A 25,619-nucleotide genomic window follows, 5' to 3' on the forward strand; every position below is an offset into this window, starting at 1 on the left:
GGATAATTAGGGGATTATTACAGGAATATTAGGTTCCTGGACGCCCCACAAAGGTTAGGAAGCAAAATCAGCATAACCTATTTGTTTGTGTTATAAATATTCTTAGTGAGAATAAGCTTGTTCTCATAAGATTAATGTTTATAATTTGTCAGGAATACGTATAAATTATCCTTCGTTACTGTTTACTTTCACCATGAAAGGGGTAATTTTATGAAAAGTTTAAATGTATATATTTTATATATATATATATATATATATATATATATATATATATATATATATATATATATATATATATATATATATATAGAAGTTAGATGCTGTATCAGAACTTTTCGTCTCACAATTCTGACTTCTTTCATGCAATTCTGACTTTTTTCTCTCTCACAGCTCTGACTTTTTTCAGGCAAATTGCAGGTTTATATCTCAAAAATCTGACTTCTTTTCTCAGAATTTTGAGATACATGCTAGGAAACATGGAATAAAACAATTTAAAAGATAATTGCAACTTTTTCTCACAATTGTGAGATATAAACTCGCAATTGTGAGTTATACACTTGCAATTGCGAGTTAGTAATAAACTTAATTTTGACTTTTTCTCGCAGCTGCCTTTTTGTCTCGCAATTGAAAAAGAAAAAGTCAAAATTGCGAGGTATAAACGCAATTGCGAGTTATATCGCAATTCTGACTTTTCTTGCAGTTGCACTTTTATAAAGTCAGAATTGCAATATAAACTCGCAACTGTGACAAAAAAAAAGGTCAGAATTGCGAGATAAATAAAATGTGGTTACCTTTCCATTTTTATTCAGTAGCAGAAGCTTCCATAAAAATCTGTGGCCTTGTGACGTTCAAATGAAGAATTCATAAACACACGGCCTCACAGTGAAGTAATGAGGAAGTAGAGACTGTTATTCCTAAACACCAGAAGAAGATAGATAACGTTCATACTAAAGATAAGAGTAAGTTGTGAAAATGCTGTTTGGCTGTATTTCATCAGCAGTTCAGGAAACGTTGTGATCTTAAGGAGACAGTGCCACACAGAGGCCAGTAAAGGTCCAGCAGAAACACTTTACTGAAATTAGTTTTTAATGTAGAAGATGCAACAAAAACAAATGCAGACAAATTTTAATTGTGCGTGCATATACATTTCTTTACAAAAATAACATTGGACTGGATAGTGAAAAATATGCAATACATCATATGAACATTCCTGCCTAATTACTTTTTAAAAGAATCTCAGTCTGTAATGAAATTGTCTGAGAGAATGTTAGCGGAGACACAAAGATATACAGTAAGAGTTTTGATTTGACATTTTTGGTCACTACATAAATCTCATACTTCTATTTATGTTGTTTCATAGGTAAACTGGAGCTGAAACCTGCTAAAGTGCGGGAGGAATAATGGAAATACGCTGTTTTAATTTAACGTTACTGGTTTTATTGTTGCAGCATGTTTATAATCTTCAAATGGTATAGTCAGGTCACGTAGATCATAAACTGTGTTTTCCATTTTCAACATAATTCTTTTCCAGCACTAAAATAGTAGAATTTTTAATATTAGAAAGAGCTGATAAACTAGACACTGCCAGAATGAACTTACCACTAAATGAAATATGATGATTCGCATGATGATTTAATTTTTAAAGTAGCATAGTCTCAGATGTTAAGATGTTTGATACACATATTTTCTCCAAATGAGGTGAATCTAGAACAGAGATCGACTGGTGTATATTGATTTACCCAGATTTTTGATGGATAGTTACACTTAGCAATAACAATAACATAGCATTTTTTTTGTAAATATCCGATCAGCCAATATATATCTGGTGGCGGGTCTTCAAAAAACAGTCCCAAGAATTATCATATTTTTATTGAACATTGTTTTAATTACATTAAGTAAATACACAGAATATACAGAGCTCAAATCCCAGTCATACAGAGACATTCTTTGGTTTGGTCTTTCCAAAGGTTTGTCGACAAGTGTTACATTGATGTTCATGTACAACAAAAAGATTCTTCTCAAAAAGGTCGCCTTTTTTAACGCTAAAAGAGGGTTTGCGCTGGCTAGTAAATCTGGCCCATTGAATAGTGAACACACACACACACGCTGCAAACCACAGACGCACACACCCGGAGCAGTGGGCAGCCATTTGCTGTGGCGCCCGGGGAGCGATTGGGGGTTAGGTGCCTTTGGCCTGCCGCAGTCATTTCCTGCAGGTATTGAGAATCGAACCCGCAACCTTCAGGTTACCAGTCTGACTCTTTAAACATTAGGCCACAACTGCCCACGACTGAGGTTTGAGATGCTACTCACAACTGTGTCTTATGTTGGATTTTGTCCATTAGTGTTTCTTGTGCTTTTATACTCTGCTGAAAGTACCAGTTTGAGTTTTCATGCTAGTTACTAGTGCTAGTCTGGGGCTGTCCTATCTGATGGGCAGCGACATTTGGTTAACCAAGATGATGGAACCGCATGGTCTTCCTAGCATCCACAATACAACATAAGCTGGTGACATCAGCAGGGATTTTATCGGTTGAGTTTTGATGTGTGCTCATTGTCCTGTAATGAAAGCTGGTTGATGGCGTGTTGTGATTTTAGCTGACTGGCAAGGAAGGATCAGACATGTGTTTTTGAATGTCTTCTGGATGTGATGAAGTGTCCAGGTTGCCAGGCAACGAGGGAAAGCGGAGAGACGCACAGAGCCGCGGTGCATCTATAAAAATGGGCTTTAGCGCTGGAGTTGAAACGGCATTCGTCTCTAGTTTATCAGGTTCACAGTCATCTGACGCAGCTCCCATGTGAACGCCACTGGACAGAGAACCCTGGGAATTTGACTTGAACATGGATTCTGGCTGGGTTGAACTCTGGAAACACAGTTTTAAAGATTGTTCATTTGGTTTGGTTGTTCACTTGGATTGTCCATTTGGTTAGCTTACTGTGGATATTGCTTAGCTAAAGGTTAGTATTTAGGATCAGGACGGTTTGAACAACATGGAGGTGTGAGTAAGAGAGGGAAGGAGAATGTTAAACATTCAGATCGGGGAAAATGAAAAGTTCTGAGCAATTAACTCTAGTGAATGATGCAAACAGAGTTACATTTTTCTGTACAGCAGCTCTAAAAAGAAAATGGTGTCATTGTTCAGCTGAAGTCAGTTCAGTGTTGATACAGTTCCGTTGTAAAGAACATTAGTTATTAGTTCAATTCGTCTATAAAGCAGCTCTGCAAAAACAGTGATGGACGATGACACTGAACTGACTTCATCTAATCAATGACACTATTTTCTTTTTAGAGCTGCTGTACAGCCGAATTAAACTCTGCATCATTGAAACATTGTCCTGTTATTACTGTAAAGCTGCTTTGAAACAATCTGTATTGTATAAAACGCTCAAAAATAAAGGTGACGACTTGTGAAAAAGAAGTACACTTGAACATACTTTTAAAAGTATGTAATAGTATAATTAATAATATATACTTCAGTGCAAACTCCCACACTTCTCTATTGAAACTTGTGTCATATATTTAAATATATTTGTAATTACTCATTTGTAATGAAGAATTTCGTTTGTTTTAAATATATGACACAATTAAGTGAAATTATAATCAAGTACGTTACATGTGCTTTAGTATGTTAGTCACATCAAAATAAGTGTACTTCTTAAAAGAAATTTGACATGATTACAAAGTGCACTTTTTAAAGGAGAACTTAAGTGTGTTCAGAAACAGTCATGAGAGTGTACTCTCTTTAAGAACATTTAAGTGTCCTTTTATATTTTACTTAAGTGGCCATTAAAATTATATCTGCAAATACAAAAAATATAGTTTTTTTAAAAAATATATACTTTTAAGGCATGAAGTAAACAAATAGTGCACATTCAATACAATTAAGCACACTTCATTTTCACAAGGGAAGTCTGGCATTGAAAAAAAAAATATATATATATATTGGACAGCACTTTTACCTGAATGGTAGTGCTTCTACTGTCCAGTTGAATATTTGTAATGGGGAACATGCTGTGAAGTACCGGTGTGCTGCTTCCATACAGTGTCGCGGGGTCAGGAATGTGGTTGTCAGGTAAAACAGAGCTGTATGCTGGAGGCACGGGGGCAATCTGTCTCTGGAGAAGCTGAAGAATCACATTGATGTCTGCTGTCATTCTGGTCTCTAGCCTAAGAGAAAGGGAGCAGAAACCCGCAGTATTTAAGTAGTTATTTGCTGGACATCTTGCCTTAAACCACTCAAATAAGTTGTGACACGTGAGAATCAGTGGCAAAAACCGAGAGCTTGACAGCCTCTGGTCAATGTAACAAAGAGAGCGGTTTGGGGCTTGCTGAGCACCGGTTCTACACGCTGGTTCTACAAGCACCGCTCCGAGCAGGATTCGAACCAGGGTTTCTGGCATGGGAAGCAGGCATACTAACAAGAGTGCTAAAGACTGCAGCCTCTAGCGTCATTTGCTAGTGCGCCTCCTGAAGCCAGGGGAATGAGGTTTACTTGCACAGCTCTTACTAGCTGGCCTCTGTTACTCTCACCCCCCTAAACCTCAATCCTATCGGGTCACGTCACCAATGTAACCCCTCCGGTTCTACTCGCACTGCTCCAAGCGGGATTCGAACTGACATGGGAGGCGCCAAAGACCGTAGCCTGCAGCGTCAGCTGCTAGTGACCCATTCTCTTACTACAAAAAGACATTCAGCTTCGGTTAGAGAAATGCAAGCCTAAAATCGCTGTATTGAGACCTTTAAAGATTAAACGGGTCAAGAACAGGTCAAAGTGAACGGGGCATTGCGATGCTACACACTACAATGGATGTTTCAGTACTCAATTTTTCATGTTTATTTTCTTCATCTTAATAAAACGTTTATAGTTTTTCTTGAATTTTGGAATCACTGGTATCTTTTGGTCTGACGACTGGGTGTGGGAGTCATGTCTATTTTCCATTGTTACGATTTAACCTAAATGAGTCGTAATAACTATACAGCATCATCATGCACCCATATAGAAAGACAAATGTACCAGTTTATAATGCTTACTTTGATGTGTCCAGTGTAGACAGCTTTAAAACATTTTGGCGCATCATATCAAAAAATGCACCCGGTGCAGATACATTGGTTCCCAGATAGCACATGTATACGTCTGCAAGATATCTGAAAAGATCACTTTATCTGGAAAGCATCTGCTGTTTAATAACATCTGATAGACGTCTTTAAGATGTCAGTTTTACATACATTCTAAATCATAAACACCTTAAAGACATTTTCTAAACGTCTATTTGACATCTGACAGGAAATGTCCTATAGATGTATTGGAGATGAGCAAACACTCTGAAAAATACGTCGTCCAGATGTAAACACGCACATCAAATAGACGACTCCATGATGTAACTGTGCTTTCAGGGTTGGGTTTATTATAAGTGAGACGCTCACGTTCGCTGTACAGAGTGGTACGTTTACTCAATTGCTTACTCATGACACATAGCAACACAGCTAAAAGTATTTCTAATATGTTGGAGCTTTTATTGAGAGTTGCCTACTTTTACCTGTTGGGACATGCTTTCAGAAGCACCGTTAGAGCTTTGTTTGACTTGGAGGAGGCGTCACGTGCAAGGTTGTTCGAAAATATGCTTTATTTCTGTAATTCCGCTAAGCGCCACTAGTGTTGCAGAAACTACGTACTTCAGCCTTAACTGTTCCTATAAGACGCATCACATACCTCATAAGCTGACTCTGCAGGAGCTCCAGTCTGGAGTCGAGTTCACTGGGATGATGATCTGCAAAGAGTGGTGGAGGACATGAGGTCCAGACAGAGGGGAGGCACTGAGACTGTTCAGCAAAATGAGCTGCCTGGTGGTCAGTCCAGTAATGGTACAATCCAGATGGAGGAGGAGCTTGTGTTAGGAGGAGATATTGAATAATAACAAATCCAACAATTCAAGAAAAAAACACAATTTCAATGTCATTTAAAGTTCAAGTTTGAGAGATTTTAAGGGTGCAGTAATTTTTCAACTGTGAAAATGTTTAGCACTATAATAGTGGTTGCAATGACCTAAAATGACCCCAAATTCTTCAATAAATTCCTGCAGTGATGACGGTTTTTTGTAGGCAACTCCAAAATATTTTTTTTATGACGGACGAAAGTTCCAGAGGCAGTGTGTAAATGTGATTGACATGACGTGAGGTTGTATTTATTTTTTAACGTGCAAAAATTCCGTCAGTGTGTTCAGTGTTCGGACCTCTAGCATCACCCTCATTCCCTTGATAAAAACCCAATAGGATTTTTTCATCTGCTTTTGGATTATTGCAGAAAATAAGCTCTGTGATAACCAAAGTTTATCATACTTACACATTTTATTCATCATAATAATCTTCACAAATGAAAACAAATTTTATGAATTTAGAAGCCTAATAGAATGTCCAGAAACAAAAAACTAAACCTATGCTATAAACAAACTACAACACGCTGGCACGACTTTAACTAGTGAGTAGATGAGTTTTGCTGTTCGGCGTGAAGACGTTTAATGTCCCCGACAACCTCTGTAGACTGTAGTCCACTTGTTAGCAACCGCCTTCTTCAAGACAAGTAAAAGCTTAAAAAAAAATCACAAGGGAGTATCACTGTATTTTATGCCATAGAATAAAACTTGAGCTTCTAATATCTTGAGCTTCTGTTAACCACAGAGCTTATTTCAGGCATTTAACCAAAACCTCATTCCAAAAATCCACTGACTTCAAGAAAATGGACCTGGAAGTGCTTAAATGCTAACCTGTTTCCGGGTTTTGGTCTACAAATGTATGTTATCCCCACAGCACTCAATGGTTTGGCTTCAGGACCCAGATTTTACATTTTTGTAATGCTGTATCCACACCTATAAGATATCAGTATAAAGTCCAATGAACATTGTATGTATACCCACCCAACTGCCCCATATCCATGCCAGGCTCTCTGCTGATCCCAGAGGCACCACTCGCTGGTATTAGTCTCACAACAGGAGAGGGGTAGTCCAGATGGTCTGCCTCAGAGGTATACAGCTCACAACGGCTGTTGGGAGACTTGCTGAGGCTTTCACTGGACTGTGATGTGGAGCTTGCACAGCTGCACAGCTCCTCCCAGTGCATGTGAGCCGTTAGAGAATGGTGGTGACCCAGCGCCGAACACGTCTGAGATGGGTATGAGTCATTCTGGTCCATTCCATCTAGAATAGAGAGACAAGAGCAAATAACATAAAAAAAAGTTAAAACAATTAACATTAAATTAAAAAAAGAAAGTGTACTTTCACAATCTATTTGCTGAATTTGTATTCTCACAGTAGGTTTTTTTAGTTAGGTGATTCAAATATTTTTTTACACAATCTACAAAATTATTCTCTTGTCTTCTGACTTCTGTCGAGAGTCAAATGTCTGGCTCTGAAATTAGGGTAGATGTGAATCCACAGATTGTGAACTGTGAATTAAATGATTCTGAAATATGTCAAGTTTTAGTTTGTTTGCTACAGTTAAAACATTTTTACTTTGTAAATGTGGACTTCTGGACTCAACTTCACAACACTAAGTCTCTAAAATACCCATTGTGTTTGTGTGTGTGTGTTCTACTCACCTGGGCGGTTGCGCCTGTCTATTGAGTTTTGTCTGTGTCGTATTCGGCTCGCATGAAAACCGCAGTCCAAATTGTCACTTTCCATCATCTGTTCAGCCTGATTACATACCAATTACAACAATGATTACTGTACAGAGAGGATTTGTCTCAATGTTTTAGATTAATTTATATCATAATAATAATGTGTTGTGCGTTGTGGAAAAAGTACACTTTAGCATGCTTTTCAAAAGCGTAATTATTACAGAAATAATATGCTATAAAAGAATAGACTTAAGTGCGAAATTAATGTGATGTTTTTGGACAGTTACCGTAATTGCATGTTAATTGAAATTAAATCAAAATGCTTAATAGTTTAAATTTATATTAAATGCAATTAGCTGAACTATAGAGTACTTTTTCACTAGGACTAAATGACATATTTATGGCCTTGTTTCACAGACAGGGCTAAACACATTACTGATGTGCATCTTGAGACAAAACAGTGTCACTGAAATATTTGAAGACATGTCAGTGCAAGTTGCTTTCAGTTAAATCAGTTAAAACATGCATATTAGTCTGGGACTAGCTTAAGCCTTGTCTGTGAAACCGGCCATGTAATTTACTTCTATTGGCTTTGAAATATGGTAATGTAATCTCTATTGAAACTTAGTATTGTATGTCATGTATTTAAATATATTTGGAATTGCACATTTGTAATGAAATTGCAATGTAATACATTTAAAATATATTTTAAAATATAATAAAAGTTTAATCAAATAAAACACAAAAAAAATTATTAACACATGACTTAAAAGTGAGCTAAAAAAACGGAGTTATGAAAGTGGTGTACTCTAAAGTAAACATGCACATTCAGTTATATTACGAGCACTCCTTTTTCACAAGGCATATAATATAATTACAATAATTGTGCTTATTATTTCTGTCATAATAATGACTTCAAATCCATCACACAAACTGTAAAGAAATTGTTTAGAAAGTTGGTTTGAATTCATCCTATATTCTCAATTCATTCATTCTTAGCTGTGAATGTTAGATTTATCAATGTTTATAATATATATTTACTTTTGTGACCCAATTAATAATTATTTCCTTGGAAGAGAAATGTTTATGCTTCTTTTTTTTTTACCTCAGTACTCAATAAGCAGTGAGGGGTATGTATGTGTTTGGGACGTTGGGTTTACACACGTCTCGTAGGTTAAAGGTGATTTCTAGTTTCCTCCAAAAGCTCTCTCCAAAAGCAGGGTACATGTCCAGCACCTCTATAAGGTCGTCTCTTTGGATGCGGTGAAGGTCACAGTAGGTAAGTGCAGTAACATCAGCATTACAGCGACCAGGATCTGCATACAGATTTATGGGCTCGCCAAAGACGTCGTTCTTTCCTGTACATGAAACCGGAAGTCGTTTTTATTATGTCTCAAAACACCAATGGATCAGAAAGCTGTTTGCTCAGGTGTAATATTAATCTCACCCAGTATGGCCAGCACAGTGTTATGTTGCGACACTTGAATGGAACCCCGGGAGATGAAGTGGAGAGCTCTGAGCATGTCGCCGCTATGATAGAGTGTGTCTCCAGGTGGGGAGTGGGTGGTTTTGAAGCGCATGGCGAGAGCTCTCAGACACGCTTTACTTGCCCCACGAAACGCTTTACAGCTCTGCAGCAGACTACGGTTCAGATGCAGGCAAATGTCAGCTTGCAAACACTCTGGAAAACCTCTCAGGACCTATAATTAGAAAATAAGCGGTATGATTGGGTTTTTATTATTACATAGATTAACCTATACAGGAGTAAACAACAATGATATTTGGGTTATTGATTCTAACTCAGTATAACCTACTCCATTCATATTAATGCCATTGGTGTATGACCAGGCATGTTGGAAATATTCCTCCAGTCTCAGCCTCAGATCTCCAGGTATCTGATGGAAGCGGATGAACTCTTTAACCCTCAGCAACTGAGTGTGATAGCGTGTTGTTCCAGAATAAAGCCTCTGAATTATTGCTGAGACATTCCCAAATATGCTGGCATACATGAGAGCTAAAACAAAAAAGTCAATAGAATAATATTTAGTCAACAGTGTCAATTTTTTTACATTAAGCAAAGGTAAGTTATAAGGGTTATTAAAGGTGCAGTAAGCAATTTCTGAGAAATGTTGAAAATTTAAGTCAACACCCAAACAAACTATTTTGTGAATATTTGCTAGATGTCTGTTATGTGTGTGTGCTGAAAAAAATATTATGTTTGTACATAGTTTTGGCTGTGAAAATAGGAGAAAAAAAGTGGATCGGACTGAACAAAACACTCTTGAAGCCAATTGTGCTCCTGATGGGGAAAGAGAAAGAGTGAGCAAGTGGGACATTTCTAAGGCTGTGTTTAAAGGCCCATTGAAATGTCTTTAAACGTGCAGGATTATTCAATGTGGTGACGTAATTTTCACTGAAAAAGGAAGATAGGCTGGCCTGGGACATATCTACCAGATCCTCTCCTTTTTTTAAATAGCCAATAGTGTTTTGTTTATATTACAGCTTGTCCAGAGACATTGAGCTCGATAAAGCTGCAGTTTCCTCCTAACATATAACAGTTTCTCCAACTAATATCCTCCATATAACTTTAAAATTTAGCATTCTGTGCAGAATTCAAATGGGTCCGATACGTTTTGTAGTCTGCGCAGACTCGCGTATATGATCTGCTCTGTGCTATTATGTCTCTGGACTGGAGCAAACTGTGTGGGAACTGAGGCGTTTCACAAGACACTAATGTCAAACCAGACTTCATTCATCCCAATGAAAAGCATATTTAGAATGCTATAGAATCACACAGAATGCGTTTTTGCCTTGAAAAATGCCAGACACAGGCAGTGGGATGGGGAAAACCGCAAGGTCTCGAGACGCGCCTTTTAAAAGTTTAACTTATTTTAACTGTCTTAATCATTCCCTATACCCTATATAGTACAGTATATGCAATTCACAGTGTAAAAAATAGTAATTGTGTGAACAAGTAACCAATTTTAGCTGCAGCTTCAGTGTCTATTTGGGGGCGGGACGTTGTAGATTCTAGCATTTGATTGGACAGAAAATCTGATGAGAAGCTGAAGTGCAGAGTGAGGTCACCAAAACCATTGATCCATATTGGTGGAAGTGAGAGATTGTAAGCTTTGAATGCTTATATCTTCTAAATGCGAATTTAGTCATTGTTTTGGAGCACACTAGCTTATAGATAACAGTAAGACTACATTACATATTTATACCAAAAGCCAAAAAACTTACTTAAGACTTTAAGTCAAATTTTTTACACCCTTCTTTCCATCTCGTACATTCGAGTACATTATTGCTTCCGATGCACGAGTGCCCACAACTGGCGGAACCCTTGCAATGTGTTTAAATGGAACACCCTAAGCCCTTGGAATCTGCCATGGAGCGATTTATTATTATTACACTTTTTTTTTCATATTAATTTGTTTTACGCATCATTCCATAGGCCTGTATGTATGCTTGGGCTGTTAAAGTAAATTTTAAAAATTACACAAACAAAAATTAAAACAATACAATCAACTATAACAGTCAGCTTAAGGTAGCTACAAGTATTATGCTTTTAAATGTCAAAATAACTCCAATATCATACACTAGAGTTGTGTGGGGTGGGGTTAAGCGTGATTTGCTGACGTCACAATTATGTTGCATTGTGGCCTATGGATCTGCCTGAGGTGTACGTTGAGTAGCTCCCTCTGTCAAAATCGAGGGGTCGAGTGACTGTCCAAATAAACTTCTCTCACGCACTTGACGAAGATGAAGGCACTTCAAAATGGCAAAGGGGATTCCCCCGAGGGGAAGTGCTTAGGGAAGTTTGTCAGTGTATGTGTAAAAGTGGAGTTAAACGCAACCAAAAAAAGAAAGATAAAATATTCCAAAAGAGGATAAAGGTCAGTTATAACTGGAAAAAAGAAGGGTTACAATCAATCAGACAAGAGCTAGGACCCGAGTTAAAATTGGAAAAGCTTTCCAGTGCTGGAGGGACGTTAGAGAGTGTGAAGGCCTGAAAACGATGCCAAGGTTTCTTTGGTTTCTTTCTTTGTTTCTGCTCGATATGAGTAATATTGTTTTTTTGTTGTTTCACGTAACTAAGATCCAGTATGCGGATGTTGTTGAATCACAGCTGATTCATTCATACTTAAGTGAGCTGGTTGATGTGCCAGCTGTAGTTGCCTGTGTTGGATAGCGTGTTCGTTATTTTTGGGGGCGGAACAATGAAGGGAGGGTTGTGTTTCTTTTGGGTAGGTGTGTGTTTGCTTGGGTGTCAATTTCAAATATCAACTGTGTTTCTCAGAAATTGCTTACTGCAACTTTAACTAAAACTGAAACTAAAAGTAAAACCATAACCATCTGGTATATATTTTATATGGTAGCATTTGCCCACGTCATATACATTTCCACTGTGCTTAAAAGCTAAAGGACTAAGACTAAAAATAGCAAGTGTTTCAATATGTTACTGACAGATGAAAATATCTGTCAATCTTTTAAGGTAATTGTTCAGACACCCCATTACTCTGGTTACACTCTTAAAAATAATGGTTCCAAAAGCAGCAGCAATGTCATTAAAAAACACATTTTGGGTTCCCAAAAGAACCTTTCAAGGAACAGGTCTTACAAGATCCAGGTTTTTCTTAGTGTGAAGAACTTTTTTTTAAAATAATCTTTAAGGTTCTTCATGGAACCATAGATGCCAATAAAGACCTTTTATAGAGTGTAGTACATCAACATTATCTTTTTAGGTCTAAATTTTACTAGCCAAGTAGTCTAAAGAAGGGATTGAAGAAGTGTTCAGGACAGTGGGACAGAAATGTCATATTTCAGTGTAAAATAGAGAGCTTTTTACAGTTACTTACAGCCAATGAGCATGACACAGATTGAGAAAAGCTTCTCGGAGTTGGTGTTTGGAGAGACGTTCCCAAAGCCCACACTGGTCAGACTACTGATGGTGAAATAGAGAGCAGTGATGTATTTATCCTGATTGGAGGGTCCTGAGCTGGCATCGCTGTCGTTGTAAGGCTTTCCCAGTTGATCGGCCAGGTTATCCAGCCAACCTGTCTTCATGTAAGGCCTCTCCACATGGCCAATGGCATACCAGATACAAGCCAACCAATGAGCAATCAGCAAAAAGGTGCACATGAGCAAAAAGAGGACTGCAGCTCCATACTCTGAGTATCGATCTAATTTCCTGGCCACACGGACCAACCGCAGCAGACGAGCTGTCTTCAACAGGCCAATGAGAGTGGCTGTCGTCTGCAAATTGGATGATGGGAGGTCAAAGAAAGAATAGTGAGCATCATGACACAAATAGTGAGTCCCAGTCTGATATCCCTTGTGAAACCGAAATACTTTTAAAATGAGTGCCTATTATAGAAATAATATACTTTAAAAGAAGTTAAGTGCAAACTGAATGCAATGTTTTCAGGGCATTGAGTTGAAATTTAGTTTGTTTAATATATTTAGTTTGTAAATATAATATTGAATAATACACTACAGTTCAAATTATAATCAAGTAATTTGCATGTGCTTTGGTATTTTAATCAAAACATAAAAATAAGTACTTCTTTACAGCACAAAAAAAGATTTAAAAAGTGTTTAATTTCAATTTGACATTATTATAAGGTGCACTTATTAAAAGTGTACTTCAAAGTAAGTGTGTTAAGGAAAAATCATGAAAGTGTACTTTAAGTACACTTAAATTGCCTTTTAATTCATTATTTATCTGCAAGCACAGTTTTTATTAAATATCCTTTTACAATTTGAAGTGCACATTTAGTACAATTAAGTGATAGTCTTTTTTTTATTAATACATTTTAATATATGTTTATATTTAACTTTATTTCACTTTTAAGTGTAATAATGGGAGTGGGTGTGAATGTGTGTGTTTCACCTACATTTTAATGTTGCCATTTCTACAAATATCCTCTTTTCAATTAAAATATGTTTACGATACAAATTCATGGCAATAGGATTGATATTTTTTAATATCGACCCCTTCTGAAAAACAAAACATAAGATAAAACACAAAGTGATAAAGATGACATTTTAATTTGTCCTTGAAGGGTTCACTTCTTGAAATGTCAATGTGATTATAATGATTTTATTTTTTAAATTAGTATTATTGCAATAGTTCCTCATTTTAAAAAGGGGACAATATGATAGTAACAACAAGGTTAGAAAACATAACCTGGTCTAAATAAAATGTTGCAAATTTAGTTGCATTATATCAAAGAGAATATATACAAAGAGAAAATAAAGATAAAATGCTAGCTATTATTTCCATATACTTCATCAAAATGTGCTAAAATTTCAAATGACATTCTGGGAAATGTCTGTATTAAGATTGATATGTAAAAGTACATAATCTATTCAATATTAAAGCCGTATCTTACACAAATGTAGACGAGGCTCTTCAATCATCTCGTCTTGATCTGCCTATGGGAAGTGCATCAGTACCTGACTTCTGCAGAAGCATTTCGATTGCACCAAGTCTGGCTTGACAGATAGGAGAGTGTGCCCAATGCCAGGGGAGGACACTTACCAAAGTGCATAAAGCACCTCCACGCGCTACATTTCCTCAGTTGACATTCGCTTCTCACACCTCTGGATTATTTTCTCACAGCTCGTTGGATTTTTTTCAGGAGGACATATTGCTCAGATCAGCCTCCGCTGGACGTCGTCTTGCTCTTCAAGCTGTGTCGTCCTGCAAGCCGTCCACGCTGCACTTTAAATTAGGCTGTCTGCCTTTTTTCTCGTCATTCCCTCTGTCATGGCTGCCAACTGTTTGAATGTTAATGCCCATTTCGATGGTGCTTTCTAAATCTGCAGCTTCCTCTGACGATAGCCTGTCTCGTGCTCATCGCCGCTAGGGATTCTCATCCTTATAACTCTAAGCGTGGTCTGCATGGGCCTCAAGGACACAGAGGAAGCTGTGGAATTCCCTGAAAATTCTGACCACTGCCTGACGCTTCCCAAGAAGCTCCGGCACCGCATGCATAAGGTGGCCGCTACTCAAAGTGTGGATTTCTAACAGTCGGATTCTGACGGATGAAACGGCGGTGACATCACGCACCAAGGGGACTCAAGCTTTGAGTTGGGCTGACAAAGCCAAGCCTGCCTTCCTTGTGGACATCTTAACTGGTGAACCCTCATTTGCAAACGGACGCAGGCCTCCTTGATGGCTCAGAGGACGAGGATGCTATCCCGCCTTCTGTCACTCCTCAGGCTCACGTGTCTGCTGCTCAACGCCAATCCGTCCTCATTGAGTGTTGTGAGCGAGCTGCAGCTCGACCTCAATACTGAATGGCTGACATTACAAAGAGCCAGCCACTGACCAGAAGTACCGCTGACCGATGGGAAACTCCTAGGACCGTCTCCCGGCCCAAGAAAGCAGCTTCCCAGCTTGCAAAGCACATGACGCACAGCTGGGGAGACCCGCTCGACCTCGCAGGTCTCCAGGGGAAAATCATGACGCCCTCGACAGCTTGCACTTTGATGGGCACTCTCTTACTCTCGCTCTGGTTGATGTGTGCGCATGCCCTCTTGGAGAATTGCCCATACAAGGAATTCTGCCCTTTATGCCTGTCATGGAGGGAGTGTATTTGGCACAGAAATACTGTGAATATTTCAATGAAATACCAACTTTTTTTTTAATTTGGCCATGTTTAGCATAAGAATCCAACTCTTTAACAGTGTTAACAAGTCAGAATGCATGAAATAGCATTAGACATCCCATTTAAGCTTTTGACAGCTCCTGGCCTTGGCATCAGCCAAACGTGTCAGTGATTTGCATCCACTCTCTGTTCACTTCTCGTGCACTCTCAGCGGAGATAAGGTTTTTCTCAGGCCCAACTCGGCCTTTATGCCAAAATGCTTCCCAGCGTTCACATGCGAGGTGATTGAGCTTTCCGCTTTTCACCCACCTCCTTTCTCCTCCACGGAGGATTAGAGGTTGAACGCTTTGTGTCCTGTACGTGCTTTGCGGGTTTCCTTAGACAGGACCAGCTCTTTCAGGAGAAGCGACCAGCTTTCCATCTCTTGGGCTCCTAGATGTCACCAGGACCCTGGTAGCTCACTCTGTCCTGGGTGTGGGCTCTTTGTAGCCACTCACTTTATGTGTTGCTGCTACTTTGTGACGTGTCCATGCACCGCCTTTCCAGGTGACCCTCCTCTGGCTTCCAGGGCCTCGCTGTGAGTGTGTTGGGCAACCGGGAGCCGTCCATAGGTTCTCCCATAGGTGGATCTCGAATACAAGATGATGAAAGAGAACAATAGGTTACTGTTCGTAACCCTGGTTCTCTGAAACATTGAGGGGTGAGATCCACCAAGCTTGCCCCGCTTGCTGCACAAGAAGTGGATATGGTAAATGGACTGCATTTATATAGCGCTTTCACAGACCCAATGGCCACCAAAGCGCTTTACAATATTGCCTCACATTCACCCATTCACTCACTCATTCATACACCGACGGCGGTGTCAGCCATGCAAGGCGATCCAGCTCGTCGGGAGCAGCTGGGGTTAGATGTCTTGCTCAAGGACACCTCGACACTTGGTCAAGTGGAACCGGGGATTGAACCACCAACCTTCCGATTTGTAGACAATCTACATGAACCACTGAGCCACTGCCGCCCCCATATGCTCACTGAGGAAAGGTAGCGCTCCTATCTGTCAAGCCAGACTTGGTGCAATTGGATGCTTCTGCAGATTCAGATGCCCTTCCCATCTCTTGTTTTGAATGATGTTGATATAAAAGTAACTGCTTTGAAATTTCCCTTATACATTTATATCTATATTTAGATCTACTGTTTTCTAGATGCTAAAAAAATGCTTCTTAAAAAGATAACTAAACACATCACTGTCTTATCGGTATCACAAATAAGCCACAAATAAAACATTCAGTAGAAGTTCATACCTCATCTGATCCAGATCTGAAAAAGAGCAGATCAAATGGAATTGCAGCCACCATGTCAATGAGAAACCAGCCTTTGATATAATGGATAGCGATGCGCTTGGGATGGGTCACCACCTCATTATTTTGATTCACGTACGTCGTCCTGAAGGTAATCACAATGTCTATGATGAACAGAACGTCCACTATCACGTCTACAACATTTAAAGGGTTACAGGTGTAACCACAGGTGTGTCTCCTCTCCTCCTCAAGCTCATTGAGGAGGAAAGCAGCAGAGTACGGAGTAAAGACCGCTGTGTAGAGCACTAGCAGGAGGATGATCCAGTCCCACATGGCTTTGAAAGGACTGTAGTGCAACATGATCCACTTGTGGACGTCTGGAGCCTGGAGCTTGTACTCGGGCAAGACATCAGCACCAAGAGACAGTACCTGTGCATGGAAAGAGATGATCAGTTTTAGCAAGAATGTCTAACAAATGGAAGTCAGGTGCTTTTGCTCAAAGATGTGATTTCATTGAGCCTAAGCTGATGTTTTAAAATGAATATTTTGGGTTTAATGCAAGCCCAACTTAAAGTCACCATAAAATAATTTGACAGTTATTATTTTTTATGGAATATTAGTGTTTGTCATAAATTATTTATCCATGCATGTCATTATTTATTTATTTATAATTTATTTTAATGAATGTGCCCCTGTAACCTTTAATCAAATTAACTTCTTGCAGCATCATCTTTTTCTCTTTTTGGATGATGTGTTTACTGGCGTGAGGGTGAGAAAACCTGTCACTCACATGAGATCGACCAATAGCAAACTACAACCATCCAACAATCCATTAAATTCCTGATCAAAGATCAAGTCCCATCCAAAAATGTTTTCTCATTCGAGAAGCCGTTTCACTCAGATGTACGTCCAAACTTGACGGCTTATCTCTGTCAGCTTGGTCATTTGTGGTGTTTGGCTCTAAACTTTGTAATGCTGCTTTGGAACAATATGTTTTGTGAAATAAACAGTGGTGTCTCCAATGGACACAGCCACCAAAAAAAAAAAAAAAAACTCTGGCCACCCCACTGGCCTGCCCCATCCACCACCATGCTTATTGTTTATATTTAATGGTCACCATTATTTTGCCAAATAAGACATGTTCCTGGATAAACATCATTTATTGATCCTGGAACAACATTTCTTTCCAAAAATGTAGTTCTAACCCTATCCCTAAACCTACCCATAACATATGGGGAACAGGGGCCACAGGGGTTATAGATTTTTGCCATGGCAAAGAGCCATTTCTCTCGCACTAAAGGTTCATGTGTCTGTCCTAACGATCTTTCCACGAGTGGTTTTTGGCCACATTGTTTTCCATGTGCCAACTGCTTTTATTATTCAGACATCAACTATCAAGTTCTCGACTATTTTGATGAGAGAGGATCTGAACATGTTGTACAGCAGCACAATAGCCAGAAGTTTTTACAAAAACTGTTTCAATATCAAGATCTTCATCTAAGATTTAAAGCAAGCCCAACAATGCATCCTACCTGCGTGAACTTCTCTGTCACGTACTGTGTGCGCTCCTTCACCTTTGGTGTAACAAGCTCAATGTTGCAGTGTGCCGTGGAGTGATTGGATCGACGCAAGTTTAGATTGAATGAAGGGAATCGGTTTAAAGCTTTCATCCGCTCAGAGCTGGAGGTAGAGTTCCACAAACTTGTCTTCAAGCCTTTATGATAAAAGAAAAAAAATATATATTGAATTCAGAGCAGTCATTTAATTTTATATATATATATATATATATATATATATATATGTAAACAGAAAATACAGTCATTTTATTTATAAATAATTTAAAAATGTTTTATAAATATCAATTAAATATATTTTTTAAATATTTAATATAAAATATATTTTATATAAATTGAATTTATATTATATACAATTCTAAGATAGATAATGCCCCCATTAATATTACATTTTGATACATACATTTTATATAAAGAACTATATTAAAATATAAGAACAAGGCAGGGTTAAAATGAGTTCACATTTGCTTAATTTAAGTAATAACTTTTTCTCAGATATTTCCCCAGAAATCTCTTGGGAGAAGAAAAAAAAAACAGTACATTCAACACAAGAGTCAATTGCTGATATTCAGGTGTAGTATGTAGATAGCGTGGCTCAGTGAGATAATATGATCTTTGAAGGATTTGATGAGATGCTAGATGTATCTTAGAAAATCTAAGAACATGTTAAAAAATGATTAAGAACATCTGAAGCACAACAGAATATGAGATTAGTCTTTTTCTCAGGAAGAACATCTGAGAAGCAGGAGACTACATTTGCACTTTTAATTTCATTGGTGTCAAGAAAAACATTTAAGATATTAAGGAGATCTCTTATTTTTATTTTCTATAGATATGAAATTACCTATAGCCACATAAAAAATATATACCGGTATATATATTTATTTGAAGAACCAGGCTACTCCCCTTAGCAAAAGAAAATCGCTGTTGCCGTTTGTCCCAAATAGTGTTAACTTCACATTAAAAAATAATAGAACAATAATATCATACACTCAGAAATTCCTGGTATCCAGAGAAGTTGCTTCATGTGAACATCCATCCAGAAAACTTAGCAAAATCACATCTTTAACAGTTTTATTTTATTTTATATCCCGTTCTGGTGCAATTAATGTTCCTCCCGTAGTCTTGTTCTAAGCCAGTTCCCCTGATGTTCTGATGCAAATCTTTGCCAAAATGGAAGTTTCTGTTGCTTTTATTAACCAGTTGTTATGTCCATTTATTGGAATGACAAGCAGATTTTCTATTTGTGGTCAGCGTATGAATGATCAAAGTTTTTTTTTTTTTGCTATGAGTTTTCAAAACATACCTAAAGTCAGTTGTAAATCCTTCAAAGAAACAGTGTCTTCACGAGTGGAAGCTCCTCCTACGTCACTGTTGGGGTCTCCGGTCTACATCTGACCTTAACCGAGAGACACTCCGCTGTACAGTAAAGTTATATAATAAACTCTCTCTTACCGTGGAAGTGCTGCATTTTGTCAGTTCTCGCCGTTACCCGCCAGGGCAATCTGTTACAGACCCAGCTTCATATGGTACATAATCCACATGCCCTTCCTGTACAAACATATTGAAATCTCTGATAGGGTCGTCCTCTCGTGACTCGACCCAGAACATCGACAAACAAACCCTCACATGGACAAAAACCTGTCAGTGTGAACCAGCCAGCTGCATGCTGCGGCAGCGGCTCCTCTTAAACAAATCAATCACATCACAATCAAACAAGTTCATGAAGGCACAATTATTTCTTATTGGCGTTTTCAGACTGTTGAATCAACAGAGTGCTTTTGCCTTCAGGACCAACCTCTTACCAGAAAAAAATGAATATGCGACTGGGTATGCGACTCAGTGTTGCATCAATATTCACATCACATATAGATTGAACTCTAGGCCTTTGTGATGGGGCTTTACATTGACCTATTGATAATTCATCATTATTCTATCACTAAAGACAGGAAGTGGCCTTGATCAGTGAAACAGGATTTTCTGAGAACTGACTGGACATGGTTTGGGTTACGCACAGGACGCCAAGTCTGTATTACTACTGTATATGTAGTACTGTATATTGCTATATTCATAGTTATGTCTGATAATGAGGTCCCAAACGAAGGTCATTAATTATGAAACAAAGTCTAATATCTTCATAGATGGAAGACCTTAAGTTTCGTTCAAGTTCTCCAGGGAATTTCGTATTTATGACATCTGGTGTGTCACTTACTGTAAGTCGGAGCACAATCACAATTAATATTTTCTACAAAACTTTTGGCTCTACTTTTACAAAAAGATGAATAAAGAATCTCTATGTTTTTGGTGTTTTTATTCACAAAGATGCTTTAAATTAAATCGTAATTATACAATACTGTCGTATTTTGTACATGCAACTTAGATAGTTTTATTTTAAATAAAAATATATAATTTCATTAGTTTCAACTAATTTACCATTAATATACATGCTATTGCATCCCCAATATTTTCTCACTGCCACTTGTACTTACGACATTGGGGTGCCTTTCATGTGTTTTCAACTCGTAAATACAATCTCTCCAACATGACGTTAAAGGGCCCCATTATGGATTTTTGAAAATGACCTTTCATGTAGTGTGTAACATATCTCTAAGTGAATGAAAACATCCTGCTGATTTTTAAATCTGAGAGTGCACCATCTATAAAGTTATTGTCTTTCAAAAGTAAGAGTCGACTCTGAGTCAATGAAATGAATCGTTTTTCAAACGAGTCATAAGCCGTTTCGTTGTGATGTCAAGATTAAACATTAGCATATTGCCCGCCCACTTATTGCACACGCAAACACCAGGGAAAACTTGAACTATTCCTGGATAGCATCATGTCGAGAAGATGCTGTGCTCTACAATGTGAAGGTAAAGCCAGTTTTTTTCCACTGTCCAAGGACGACATGTGAAGAATCAGTGGTTAAAATTCATCTTTACCATGATACCACAGCCATATAATCCTAAACATTTGCTGTGTTCCCTTTATTTTACTGACGACTTCTCAAATCTCGGAGTTCAATGCAGGATACGCAAACCGCTTGCTCTTGAAAGACGTTGTTCAAAATACTTAGTTTTGAGTTTTATATTGTGTAGGTCTCCTGCTAACTGGCTAACTCACATTATTAATACTTCTGCTAATCCGTTGTGGGCCTGCTGGGACACTATTACCTAAAACTGTGTCTATTAATGTAGATTGTCTGTCGTTCTCACTACTTTGAGGAAAGATTGGCATGGAGCAAGATTTGTTGTTACCAACCTTTATGTTTTTTTTTCACTTCCTGTGTCATTTTCGCCCCAAGCCACAATTAATTCCTGACCCTGATTCTCACTGTTCAATAAACATTTGCATAGAGCAGCTTTGTTTTTCCTTTTTTCAGATTTTGGAAAAAATTAATTGCAAGTTGCCTTGCTATCTCTTTTCATACAGAACTGATTTTCAAAAATACAGTAAACAAAAGTTTTATGATAACAACATTCAGTATATAATGCTACTCAAAATGATACACATCTATGACTAATATGTCTTCTTTATTGCCACGATGAAGATATATCAACAAGGTCAATCAAGCATTTAATCATCCAGTCAAATTTGGCCAAGCAAGTCATTTTGTTCCAGTTGCTCTTAAGGCATGTAGAGCATTTATTAGTCCATCTATCTGTGACTTACAGTACGGTGAATACTAGTCCTGTGTGTCGATGTTATCCCATACCCGGATCACATCAGGGTAGTCATTGACAGCCTCCACCAGGGTGAACGCTGTCTCTAGCTGAGTAGGAGTCAGGAGAGAGGTGGTGTGAGGAACATACTCCAGTCCGGCTGACAGTGTGTGAATGCCCAGACTTTCTAGAGCATTCCGCACAGCCTTCATAGACGTTATGTCACAGACAAACTGAAAAGGAGAGATGGTTATTAATAATTGAGACAATTTCTCCTGACAAATTCTACACAATCCTCTAATTACTGGTAATATGTAAACAGGAGGTATACAGTATAACTTCACTGAAATAAAAATCTCCGAATAAACAAATTAGTCCCGGCCTCCACTCAATGGGTCAGCTGTAGTAAACTACTCTACACAATAGCAAGTGGAAATATTGGTTTAATTCAGCCATACATGTTTGAACCAGAAACTGATTCAGAAGAAGAGGAGGAAGAGTGAATTATACAGGAAATAAACTCAGCAATGGTGTTGACATGAATTTGCACATGATTTGTCACCCCATAGACATAAATAATGTTAAAAACTTGATTTTCACCACAGGTAATCAATGTATAAAATTCCACGAATAGTGATTTGTATTCTATTTTAAAATCTTATAATAGTTATTTGACCTGTGTGGTTATGCTTCAATATAATGAGCAAATTTAGTTTCTATAAATTTATATGAAAATAATGTGCTGGACATTTTTGTGATTTACAGCAAAAATTAAATCTTACTTGATGGCTGTTTATTATTTTGACAGTATTATTGTTAAAACAAACTATCATTGTTTCTTGACTTATCAGATGTATTTAATTAAACCATGCGTTCCACATTTCAGGGAATAAATAAGCATAATTAGTCAATTTGTTATAAAACTACAACTTCCTTTGTTTTGTGACTGTTGTGATTTAATAAACGATCAAACTCTGCCTGTAAATCCAATTTAAATGTCCATCCTTTTGGGGCATGTTTGCCAAGGAAATTCAAATTCACACTCATGAATTTGAAGGCAGATTTAAATGCTTCAATTCTGAAATTTGTACAATCCAGTTACAAGAGAGTGCTCAGACCTGTAGTATGGGTTTCTCCTCCTCATCCTCCGTCTCCTGCACATCTTCAGCTCCTGCCTCAATGGCCAGTTCTAGAGCTTTCTCAGAGGAGATCCCATCTCTGGATGCTGCCACGATACCTTTCCTGTCAAAGTTACGGCGCGCTCCTTCACACAGCGCCCCACTGTGGACAAACAGAGAAAAGCTTTGACTCCTTTGCCTAGTTACACATACAAGTTAAGCAATACAAGGCTTGACAAATCTTAAAATATATCAGTGCTATTGATTTGTCTAAAGATGCACATCAGTAATGTTTTTTTCTAAGGCATGTTCATAAAAGCTAGTTTAATGTCCTTATTGAACTAAGGCCTAATCCTGGCTTAATCTAAGCCCTGTCTGTAAAACTAGGCATATATATATACCTACTTATATCTTATTATCTTCACAACGCATCAGTACTAACCCATTTTTCGTCATGATATGTTTGAGTTCATTGTGGGATCGTGTGTGGTTGTCAGTCAAAACATCAATGAGTAGCGTGCATCCGCCCGGTCCTGTGGCCTCATAAAGATACTGTCCTACAGGTTTTGACTTCTATTATACATTAAAAAAGACAAAAGAGTACCAGTTAATGCTAACATTTCATCAATGCATGATTAACTGAATAGAACACTCTAGAGCATTTTTGAAAGATTTTATTTTCTAGTGATTGCTGTATGGAAACAAAGAGAACGGTATGTAGTAGGTGAGTAAATCATGACTGACAGATTCGTAATTTTTGGCCAAACTATTTATTTAAATCTTGTTAAAACCTCACTCTTAATCATCGCATTTATATATATATATAAACATATATAAACACACATTTTTCAAAGTCTCTTATGCTCATTAAGGCTTCATTTATTTGATAAAAATACAGTCATGTGTGAAATATTAGTCTACAATTTGAATATATTTTAAAATGTCATTTATTCCTGTGATAACAAAGCTCTCACGTCATCCTTCAGAAATCATTTTAATTTGCTGATTTGGTTCTAAAGAAACATTTAATATTATTATATTATAACAATGTTGAAAACTATTTTTGCTGCCTAATACATACAAGAGCACATAATTCCCCCCAGGATTTTTTTGAATAGAATGTTTAAATGAATACCATTTATTTAAAATAGAAATCTATTGTTAAAATCTATTTTTTTTGTTCAATTGAATGTGTGGATGTGCTGGATAAAAGTATTAACTTATTTTCTTTAAAAAAATATATACATCTCATCTTACCACAAACCTTGAATGGTACCCCATAGCACAGTTTACACAAAAATGTTAAACAGCAAAAAAAAAATTCAACATTAATAATAATCAGAAAAGTTCCTTGAGCAGCAAATCAGCACATTAGCATGATTTCTGAAGGATCATGTGACACTGAAGACTGGAGTAATGATGCTAAAAAAAATGCAGCTTTATCATCACAGGAATAAATTACATTTAAAAATATATATACTCTAACATTTCACACATTACTGTGTTTACTGTATTTTTATCAAATAAATGCAGCATAGATGTAGAATCTTATATAATATGTTATTTTATATATATATATATATATATATATATAACAATTTCAAGCATGCAGTGGCAAAAAAAAATACTGTATGAGAGTGAAAACCTACATTCCTAAATCATGATTATATATATATATATATATATATATATATATATATATATATATATATATATATATATATATATATATATATATATAATAAGAAATGTATATAGTATTATTTAGAATGGTAAAATCTGCCTTACAGATCCTTTTATAGCTCCTTCTATGGTGGCTTTCGGAAGATTCTTGTTCCGACACTGCTCTATAAGTTGTGCCAATGCAACATTAAATTCTGGATTGGGTCCTCCCTCTGAAACACAAGCACATGGTCATCTCAGCAAGCACATGTGTAGTGGAACCACAGTAAAGTGATTATACCAGATGTGTCACATGGTAAATACTATGTTCTTTATGTGGTAAAAAGAAAAAGAAACGAGCCCCAATGTACACTTAAGAATACCATGGTATCACCATACTTGTTGGTTAGTGGCAGATTGGATAATGGCATTTTTTTTTGTAAAATATAATGTATTCACCTCTGACTGCAAGCCTAATCGTCAAGGTGAGCTTAGCAATCATACGGGCTCGAGCAGCATCTTTGGGTATTTTAATGTCCTTCACTTTGGACCATTTGTTGTGTCCTGCCCAGAGCACAGGGCTCGAGTGCAGAGCTCTAGCTGGACACAGACAGCAGGCTTTCTGAACCGCTGAAGACACTCTCACTGTCAGTCTGAAAGCACCCAGCATCATGTCTCCTTAAACTCTCCTTCCTTCTCTTAACAGAAGTAAGTTATGTGTCCAAAATCAAATGACTTTGGTCGAACTTTAAAATGTCATGCTGTAAGGCTTAAGTTACAGGTCTTGAGCTTCAACATGCACAGTTTATAGACTGTAAAAAACCGGATAGTTTCAATAACGTTTTACGACAATTATTCAATATATTCCGTGCTCGTTATTAGCGAAAATAAACTAAATGGTAACGTAAAATTATGCCATTGCTCTTGTCTTTTGCAGAGCTAATTTATCCCACACAACACGAGCCCAAGAGAAAGCAACACTGCTAGCGTCATTACCGGTGAACAAACTAATGCCAAAATAAAAGTCCTGAAGTGCGCTCGTATGGACCGTTCTCAAATTTTGATTGTGTTTAGAATTATTT

The 25,619-nt window shown here is 37.5% G+C and overlaps 2 protein-coding genes across 9 annotated transcripts; both read right to left on the bottom strand.

The window, feature by feature from the left end:
* Positions 1-961: 961 nt before the first annotated feature.
* On the bottom strand, positions 962-19,649 carry kcnh6b (potassium voltage-gated channel, subfamily H (eag-related), member 6b). 8 transcript variants are annotated; one of them, XM_079595546.1, is made up of 12 exons: positions 19,405-19,470; positions 18,057-18,238; positions 16,528-16,953; positions 12,473-12,869; positions 9,428-9,627; positions 9,061-9,313; positions 8,778-8,971; positions 7,593-7,689; positions 6,913-7,191; positions 5,712-5,769; positions 4,024-4,168; positions 962-2,864 (listed from the first exon to the last, which is right to left on the bottom strand). In XM_079595546.1, the coding sequence occupies exons 2-12, from the start codon at positions 18,192-18,194 to the stop codon at positions 2,595-2,597; spliced, it is 2,457 nt and encodes an 818-aa protein (XP_079451672.1). In that variant the 5' UTR covers positions 18,195-18,238; positions 19,405-19,470; the 3' UTR covers positions 962-2,594. The 8 variants fall into 8 exon arrangements, with proteins under 8 accessions (XP_079451672.1, XP_079451671.1, XP_079451669.1 ...); XM_079595545.1 differs by lacking the exon at positions 19,405-19,470 and adding an exon at positions 19,554-19,649 and having other exon boundaries at positions 963-2,864; XM_079595543.1 differs by lacking the exon at positions 19,405-19,470 and adding an exon at positions 19,554-19,649 and having other exon boundaries at positions 963-2,864; positions 3,961-4,168.
* A 911-nt stretch (positions 19,650-20,560) lies between these two features.
* taco1 (translational activator of mitochondrially encoded cytochrome c oxidase I) lies at positions 20,561-25,592 on the bottom strand. Its single transcript, XM_079595547.1, has 5 exons — positions 24,997-25,592; positions 24,664-24,770; positions 23,318-23,448; positions 22,876-23,038; positions 20,561-21,990 (listed from the first exon to the last, which is right to left on the bottom strand). The coding sequence occupies exons 1-5, from the start codon at positions 25,208-25,210 to the stop codon at positions 21,781-21,783; spliced, it is 825 nt and encodes a 274-aa protein (XP_079451673.1). The 5' UTR covers positions 25,211-25,592; the 3' UTR covers positions 20,561-21,780.
* Between the last annotated feature and the right edge of the window lie 27 nt (positions 25,593-25,619).

The sequence above is a fragment of the Phoxinus phoxinus genome (genome assembly GCF_949152265.1).
Source record: "Phoxinus phoxinus genome assembly, chromosome: 21".
In the NCBI taxonomy this organism is placed as follows: domain Eukaryota; kingdom Metazoa; phylum Chordata; class Actinopteri; order Cypriniformes; family Leuciscidae; genus Phoxinus; species Phoxinus phoxinus.

Coding starts and splice junctions, on each gene's coding strand:
- kcnh6b (XM_079595539.1), bottom strand. CDS start 19,137: ATGGATGTTCACATGAAGCAACTTCTCTGGATACCAGGAATTTCTGAG. Junction 18,239..19,088: donor GATACCAGGAATTTCTGAGT/GTATGATATTAT, acceptor TTTATCATAAAG/GCTTGAAGACAAGTTTGTGG. Junction 5,887..6,912: donor CATGGATATGGGGCAGTTGG/GTGGGTATACAT, acceptor TCCTAACACAAG/CTCCTCCTCCATCTGGATTG.
- taco1 (XM_079595547.1), bottom strand. CDS start 25,210: ATGATGCTGGGTGCTTTCAGACTGACAGTGAGAGTGTCTTCAGCGGTT. Junction 24,771..24,996: donor GATTAGGCTTGCAGTCAGAG/GTGAATACATTA, acceptor CTTGTGTTTCAG/AGGGAGGACCCAATCCAGAA. Junction 21,991..22,875: donor AGGAGAAACCCATACTACAG/GTCTGAGCACTC, acceptor TCTCCTTTTCAG/TTTGTCTGTGACATAACGTC.